At 35.9% G+C, this 8,615-nt stretch overlaps 1 protein-coding gene across 11 annotated transcripts; it reads right to left on the bottom strand.

Moving 5' to 3' along the window:
• Nucleotides 1–881: 881 nt before the first annotated feature.
• LOC122012492 (bZIP transcription factor 1-B-like) lies at nt 882–8,615 on the bottom strand. 11 transcript variants are annotated; one of them, XM_042569059.1, is made up of 14 exons: nt 8,459–8,615; nt 6,819–6,928; nt 6,639–6,704; nt 6,436–6,522; nt 5,829–5,909; nt 5,672–5,731; nt 5,539–5,581; nt 5,412–5,475; nt 5,256–5,310; nt 3,842–3,884; nt 3,536–3,774; nt 1,656–1,733; nt 1,441–1,566; nt 882–1,352 (listed from the first exon to the last, which is right to left on the bottom strand). In XM_042569059.1, exons 2-14 carry the CDS (start codon nt 6,873–6,875, stop codon nt 1,209–1,211), a joined length of 1,143 nt encoding a protein of 380 aa, XP_042424993.1. In that variant the 5' UTR covers nt 6,876–6,928; nt 8,459–8,615; the 3' UTR covers nt 882–1,208. The 11 variants fall into 11 exon arrangements, 9 of the variants coding, with proteins under 9 accessions (XP_042424993.1, XP_042424994.1, XP_042424989.1 ...); XM_042569060.1 differs by having other exon boundaries at nt 5,554–5,581; XM_042569055.1 differs by having other exon boundaries at nt 5,412–5,581.

Below are 8,615 nucleotides of genomic sequence, written 5' to 3'. Positions count from 1 at the left end.
ATGATATTATTTAGAACGTGGATGTGATTTGATTTGTGGAATTAAAAAAGTTAGTACATGAACTCACTTTTAAGACAAAAAAGTGAGGTTGATAATGATAAGAGTCGAAGCTTTCGTGGTTTTACAGCTCCAAATCGACCATAACAGAGTATTTTAACTATCTCAAGTCATTTGTGTGTTGACAAGTGTGTGGGCTCCGAATACTAAAAAATGCAGCATAACAAAGATCACAAAGGGTTGTTTTTTTTAAAAAATTTTTTGGAAATACAAATGTGGTTTCGAATTTACCCGCCATGAACAAAGGCAAAAATTAATGTATTTTTCCATTAGAGGATCAGAATTTAAATATTAAATGGGATGAATATTTTTTTTAAATCAATTTTTGAATATATATAAATTATCCTGTAAATTTGCCCGATAGGTGAAATAAAAAATCATTTACTTTAAAAATTAATCTATTGATTGATGAAACTCGAACATCTAAATTAAAAAATAATAATAATAATAATAATAATAATAATAATTTTTTTATAAATTTATTCTTTTATCGAGGTCCCAAGTTATCCTAGTTTGTTAGGTAAGGCACTAAATCAGCTTCAATTAGTAATTATCATGTATAATAATACATAAGAATACTTGACAGGAGTTATTATATGAAATTTAAAATGGACAAAAAGCTCTGTGAGATATTTGCATACAGAAATATTCAAATAGGGAGTATTTTAACTGTAAATCATTTCAGAAATAAAAGATAATAACTTTCAGATAGTAATTGAAACGTTGAATAAACAATTAGGAAAAAGAGAAATTTAAGGACTAGAAACCTTCAGTATGAAAAGATTTGCCATTACTTTAACAAACAAGATCTATGTAGACTTTCATGCAAAGAATAAGTCAACATCACTGGATTAGCTTAACAATCATTTTTGTTAATACATTCAGTCGAGAGTTAGACATACAGATTAAAGTGGTAATTGGGCAGCCATGCCTCAGCACAAGAGGAAGCTGGGTTTAACAGCTAAAATAGTGAGGCCATTATCATAGGCAAGCGAAACCTAAGGTGGTTGATTTTGACATCAATCTAACTAAAGCCAATCAGATGACAAAATAAAAAATTTTAAAAAAAAAAAGTAAATTTGGGTTACATACTAATCAGGTATGCATACAGGTCATTCAAGGTTAGGCTCGGATCTCCATGCCAGCCAGGGCTAGATGTCTGTCTGCCCTTGGTCTGTTTTGGCCGCTTGTGCATCAGAATCCAAGTTCTGTTTCAAGTTCTCATCTACAGAACCTTGCTCCTTTCTGTCAGCACTGTGATCATCTGCACCTTGCTCTGCTTCGCCAAGCTTTTCCTGAAAGTTTTGGCATGACAATCAGTAATTGCAACAGATTGCAGAGTAGGCATTTGTAGACACAATTGAGGAAGATTAGTCTAATCACCTTAAGCAATGCATTTCGGGAAACAAGTAGCTCATATTCCTTCTTGATCCTTGTCAGCTCTGCCCTCAAGTTAGCATTTTCCTCCCTTAAAGTATCAGCTTTTAGTGCCAGCTCTTCGTACTCTGCCTATGGTCATTAGCTACCAATGTAACTTATCTTCATAAATTTAGATACTCATTTAACACAAGAAAGCTAAATTTTTGAAACAAACTTACCTGCTTACGTAGTCTGGATCTACGTGCAGATTCCCTATTTGATTGCTTTCTTTTCTGCCTTTTAAGTTCTCTCTCATCCTGAAAATGCCAAGGAAAGTTAGCTGAGACATCAAGAACGCCAATGTTAACTCTAGTTTTTTTTTAAGTTTAAGAGAGCAAGTAATGTGACACAAAGCCCCGGTTCACTTGAGAATGCTTTTAATGCCAATGCCAAATTGAATAAATAGGCAAAGATGTGCAAAGAATAGAGGTAAAAAAACTAAAATCTTTAGCAAAGGGCTTAAAAATAGTCTACTGTTACTTGTAGCATTTTCTGATTTTTCATTTCCAACAATATTTATGATTTATTTTTTCTTTTTATTTGAAAAAGATCAAGTATCTTTTGTGAAACAAATAAATACTGTTTCTGGAAAACAAAAAACCGCAAAAAAAAAAGAAAGAAAACTGGAATATTTTCACCAATCAAGCATACTCACACCCACAATAGGAAAAGAGAAAAGCAATGCAGTCAGAATGTAAATCTTTGAATTTGATTTTTCAAGCATTTTTGGCCTGCCACAGGTAAGGATTGTAGAAATGATAATTAACAAGCTCAGCTAGCAATAAGTCTCATATCCCCTGGGACAAAGCTGTATCAGCAGCCTATAAAACTAAAAGGCCAGTTGTCAGGATCCTTCACTTGTGGACCTTGTCCATCCTCTTCAATGAAGCTGTTTTGATGTCACAAAACCATGGCACCTGTAGACTAGCTCTGACAAGATCAGGTCTCCAGGACATACTGAGCATCAACTATTCAATATGCAACTTCAAAAATTGTTGCAAGAGGGTTTGTACTTTTTATTCATTACTTTATATATTCTAAGTGGCTTTCTGCAATATCATGTTTGTCTATGAATGTAATGTAAAACATTGAAACGACTGAGGAAAAATGGATAGAGCAACAGAAAATTATCAAGGATAGTTTACCGGTTTATAGCACCAAAAGTATGAGTAGAGAAATTTTGGCAAGTCTGGAGCAAGAATATGTCAGTTGCGGATGACATGACAATTAAGTGGTATATTAATTATCATACTTTATGGTGTCATACCATCACCCAAATATGAGTTGATGACAAATCTAATGGAAGGATAATCCTAGGACTTAAATAGGCTAGGAAAATTTGTTAAAATTAATTTATATCTGGGCTTCGAACATAGATCCGACAACCTTTTAGTGCATAGTTGCAAGCAAAAAACATTGGGGCTGATTGATCATCACCACGATTTGCAAAACTGATCATGCTACATATACTCATTATTCAGCAGCTGCAATGGCATTAGGCTTTCAAGTAGTAAAGTTAACCAGTGTTAGTTCTCAAGACATTTTGATTCTACATTTAAAACAAAAAAATGGAGCTTTTTAGTATCAAAGCAATTGTTATTTTAGAGTAACTCAGCTTGGTGATCATTTTATTACCAATTCCAACATAATGACATAGAGTGTCCACTTTGTTAGCAACTTAGCATCTAGTGCAGTGGAAAACTGGAAATTATCCTCCTAATCAAGTCAGTGGATTTGTGCCTTCATAAGAATTATATGAGTTGTATTTCAACCTTAAAGAATTGGCATTCAAACTGAAAACATTATGCATAGTTGTGAAATGGTAGCAGGAAATCTCATGAGGGCATCTCATGAGGACGATAAATTTGTCCAAAGTTATTTCTTCTACAATAGAGAATGACCTGAAAATTTTGCCATGAACCAATTCATCCATGCAATTTGCACGAATCAGTTAATGAACTTACCACACACATGCACAGGCGCCAACACACACCAAAAAGATACTAATGAATTAAAGCTAGCTTTGGAGAACACCATTAAATGGAGTATTAGTGAAAACCTGCAACCAATGATCTGAGGGAGCACCAGGTGCTGCAGCCCCTTTTCCATGCACTGGAACAGGTGATGAACTTGGAGCGCCCCAATAATCCATTCCTATATTTAAGTTCGTGGTAGGACCAGCTACTGCTCCAGGTGCAGGCAAAGACACTATAGCCATTTGATGACTCAACATTGCCTGTGATGGAATTTGAGTAACACCATTCTGAGATCCACCAGCAGTGCCTCTCTGGGAAACCTCTGTTATAGTGCAAAATGAAAAGTGAGGAGCATAAACTAAAAAATACATATTTTTGCATTCACATACCACCATGAGATTCATGCCCACGAGTTGTCTTTGTGTGTGAGTCCTGTGAGACATCATTTAATGAATGCCCTCAGCTAGTAAGTCATAACAAAATAGAACCTCAAACTCATATTTATATTTCAACTAAGACAAATTGGATAACCAAAAAATTGTTATCCAGTCAGATGGATTTTCAGATCTTTGAGGATCAAGGCTTCTAACGGAAAATCAAGAACGGCAAACATCACAAATTTACAAATTGGTGGGGTAAATAAGAATATCAATCATAGAAAATTCTGTTTATAACTTTATTGAAGTGAATTATACAGAAATATTTTTTTAAGGGTGTTGAAGGTGTGGTGATTCGAGAGTCAAGAGATTATGTCTACAACTAGACATCATACCACCTTCAACACAATTTAACACCGATTAGCTTCCATAGCCCATCCGATTGTCCCAGTTCCCTTCATCCCATAGTCAACTGCTCTAATACCAATAGCCCATAGTCAATTGCTCTGACACCAATAAAGATGTTACAGATCAACAGATCTTTTAATGTCAATTAACACCTATCGGCCTACATAGCCATTGGCTCAATCACCTTCATCCAATCTGTTAAGGCTTGATTTACTTGGAAGATAACATGATTTGCATAAATGAGCAGACAATTTAGAAATAAAGTTAAAATTTAAGTTCTCTTATCAATAGAAAGTTTGATGAATAACTTATTAGTAAAAAGCACTTACTGATACCAAAACCAAGGTATGCAACACCAAACTAGGTGAAGAGGGTAAACAGTGACAAAAGCAACCATCATCAATTGCAATTATCCAACATTAGTAATTTTATTCCAAAAATATGCCTTTACAAGTAATTGCACCATTCTTTATTGCATGTATGTTTCACTGGAATGGTGCATATCAACTCGGTAAATATGACATAGGGTAAGTTCTCTTGTCCTCTCTCTACTCCTGCTCCATCCCAACTCCCTCATCTCACTCCTACCATTTGGCTGCTCCCTTTATTATTCTTTGCATGTGTCTTTCTCCATTTTTATATTTGGATTGCAAAATATCTCAAAGTTCTATTCCATAGAGATATCAAAATATGATTTGACCAAATCCTAACATTATTCAGCCAATTCAGAATTGTCTGATTTGGAACAGTTCCCAGTTGTTCAAATGTATTCCAGTAGCTATTGGGAGACAAATTGTCACAGGTCAGGTGATAAAAAGAATAAGATTTGTCAATTTTAGAAATGAAGATATCAAATCAACCATTTTCATGATGGCTAATGAATCATATACAAATTAAAAAGGCCTAATCCAGTGGCTCTTTCCACTATTCAAAGATTATAAGTATAACAAAAATAAAATCCACAAAAAAGAATATGACAGAAATCCTTATGCTGCTTTTGGTTAAAATAAAGTCTTACATTTTCGGAATTGGCATCACTCCCTTCACTTGAACTGTCACATCCGCTTTCACCACTACGAAACCATGTGCTTTTAGTCCATAGACAATATCACACCAAGGTGTTGCTCTGAATACAGTAAATAACTCAAGATGGTCGACCTAGATTTTGAAATACCTCTGAGAAAATGTTCCATTGGTTGGTTGCCCTGATGTTTTACCTGGCTCAGTGCTGTTCTTTCCTGTAATCATATTCAAACTACCTAAACTACCTTTGGATCTTTTTATGGCACTTCTTTCCATACCTTCGGATGACTTACCATCTACTTCTGTACCAGCAAGGGCTCCCTAGAGACAGCATATATGGTAAACGGTGTTGATACCCCATATACTTAGTAAAGGAAAGTAATATGAGGTAGTAGGGGAGCGGCAACTCACAGAAGCCTCAACATTGCTGTTTGGCGAAGTCATTGCATAAGGGCTGAAAGGGTGTGCTCCCTGTTCAACATTGGCGCATCAAAAGTAGCACAAGTTACATTTGTGAATATAAAGTATTTACAAAAAATAACTGCAGATTAAAATTTGATTAACATACAGGAGGCATAGATGGATATAACCCTCCAGGAGGATACATCACATATGGGGGTGGTGGAGTCCCATATGGTGGCATAAGGTGCTGCAGATAAAGCATTAAGAATGACGGTTTCATGGCAAGGTTGGAAAACATAGATCCACCATAATGAACTTCAATACATAAAAACAACACAGATATTGTAAAATTGTCATTTTATATCACAAAAACATTTTCAACAAATGTGTCCATGTATGATCATTCCTATGTGATTTTCCACAGCTTATATTTTGACCTCCCTATGGATAAGCAAGTACAAGGATTGTGAAGTTGGCATGAGAATTAAGTTCTCACTGCATGACTCACCAAATCACCTGGTTGACAGATGCATTACTACAGTGCAAGGAACTAATAAAATCTATGTATTTTTGTGACTATCCAATGAAAATTCCATCTCAATTCCATCTTATCTTGGCTCCTGCAATAATTCTAATCTATTGTAATGAGTATGTGTTCCTGCCTCACTAAGCTTTCCTTCTGAAATGTCAAAAAACATTCAAAAGAATAATTATTTGACTAGCAAAAAAACATTCAAAATAATCTTTTCAAATATTTGAATAACAAAAAACACCTGAGGTCCCCACATGTAAGGATGGGGCTGAGGACTAGATGCAACAGGAGAATGAAAGAATCCATGTGGTGGAATTGGTGAATATGCCTGTCAGAATAAGTGACAACTCGATGAGCCTCCCCAAGCATAGGCATAATCTACAAGTAACAACCTTCATGACAAAAATGGTGAAAGAGTTAATTCACAGAAATAAGGTATACCACCTGAAAGTTTGACCAGTCTGGATAAACAGTCACAGCAGGGGTGGAGCTAGTAGCAGTGGTTTGCTCCTAACACAAGAAAACTCAAGAAAATTTGGTTTTTTTTTCCAAGAATACAAACTAAAAATACAAAAAAATTAAACTCATGATGACTTAATGGATGATAAGTGGATAGCCGAGTACCTGAGCAACAGATGTCCTTGGAGTCTTTGCAGATGCATCAGCTTCACTGCTGCCCATAATACAATGCCTCTCCAATGTCTAGTGCAAGCTCACCTCCCTACCAATCGCTTCTGGGTCATTCAGTATGGAATAAAAGGATGAGGATAATACAAACTCCACTAATGATGCAAATCCAAAATCCACCGCAAAGATGGCCTCAATAAAAAACGTGGAAGAACTGCATAAACTGAGCTCCGAATAGGAGATGTTTAATTGACAAAAGGCTAAAAATACGTTGGAAAAATAAACCATTTTGATAAATTTAAATACAGGAAACTCTTTCATCTCTCTTGCCACCACTATTGCCCCATCCTAAAGGCCGAACTCCACTGATAAGGCATTCTTGCCAATCGTGTGGGCGGAGCTACTTCCGACCTTGTAGCCATAATCGTAAGACAGAAATCAGAGGGAGGAAGGGGATTTTTTTAATTATTTTAGAGAATTATCTTATGGTCCTATGGATTAACAAGAATTGTTTGGGTGTCCTAGGCATTTTCTCATCATATTCTGTTGATATAACTTGACAGAATGTCAAAAGTGACCATTTACAAAGTTCACTTATGTGGCTGGATTAAACCAGAACATTGGGTGCTAGACTGTAACATAACCATAGTTCATGTATGTTAAACATTTACCCGAAAACCCATTTCTCTTTGTCTCCGGTTGGAGGAAGGATTTTCTTTTACTTTTGATCTTTAAAATAGTTAATTGTTTTCTCTTTCATTCATTTCTCAGCATAAAAAAATCACAGATTCCCTAAACTATTCCTAATCAAGGTCCTTCTTCGCATTTTCTTTCTGATCCAAAGTTGTTAAGCTACACGTACTGGTTTTTGAGTAACAAATCCATCCTTATTTATGAGAAAGATATTATAAGCTACCAAAAATAGTAGTGGAAATCATTGCTATTGCCATTACAAAAGTAGTTAGTAGTTTAGGTTTTTTAAAAAAAAAAATTATAATAGAGAACTATTCATTCATAAAAATTGATAGCACCACTGTATCACTAGTGCTTTCTGGATTATCCTACATGTCCATTCTACGCAGTCATCACTAAGTAATAACAAAAGGTAAAAGGTAAAAGGTAAATAATGCATGCTTCATATCAGTTGCCACTGGTATTTCTGGATATAGCTAAATTAATTCATAAAAATAAACATGGAAAACTAAACATCTCCCTTTACACTCTGATCCGCCAGAAAATAGGAATGATGCAAACATCTCCAGGGGAAACAATTTTCAGTCCTCATTTGTCAAATCGAAGTTCAAGAATAAAAGCTAATGAACAATATGTGAGGAAAGAGTTATGTCTCCAGTGTCTCAGTCTTCTACCTAAATCTCGGTAGACACAAATGGAATATTAATCAAGAGAGGTGCAGATCGAGATATTTAAGAACGGAAGGAGAACAAAATCGAAGGAGTGTACTGAGTGACAAAGGTGTAACCTTCCTGAATTTCTGGTTCAAAATTCAGGAAGTAAGAGACAAATTAGACTTCTTCAGCTCATCCTTCTTCCACCTTGAACTTCGAAGATCCGAGAAGGAGGTGACCAAAGAGATCGAGACAGAGATGGCATACAGAGGAGAAGAGGCGAAGACGAACCTGAGAAAGGGAGGGAGAGCAGAGATAGGGAGGCAGTGGGAGGGAATCCAGAACCGGCCCCGGCTTTGCGTGTGTGGACGCCACGGGAGAAAGAGAAAGGTGAGGAGGACGCAACAGCTAGGGCAATTGCAATGTAACCGATTTGATGCTCACTCAC

The sequence above is a fragment of the Zingiber officinale genome, chromosome 8A (genome assembly GCF_018446385.1).
Source record: "Zingiber officinale cultivar Zhangliang chromosome 8A, Zo_v1.1, whole genome shotgun sequence".
NCBI classification, from domain to species: Eukaryota; Viridiplantae; Streptophyta; class Magnoliopsida; order Zingiberales; family Zingiberaceae; genus Zingiber; species Zingiber officinale.
Note: the sequence above shows the minus strand (reverse complement) of the source record. Positions and strands in the feature narration are given on the sequence as shown.

Coding starts and splice junctions, on each gene's coding strand:
- LOC122012492 (XM_042569055.1), bottom strand. CDS start 6,875: ATGGGCAGCAGTGAAGCTGATGCATCTGCAAAGACTCCAAGGACATCT. Junction 5,910..6,435: donor CTTACATGTGGGGACCTCAG/GTGTTTTTTGTT, acceptor CTTTATCTGCAG/CACCTTATGCCACCATATGG. Junction 5,732..5,828: donor TATATCCATCTATGCCTCCT/GTATGTTAATCA, acceptor AATGTTGAACAG/GGAGCACACCCTTTCAGCCC.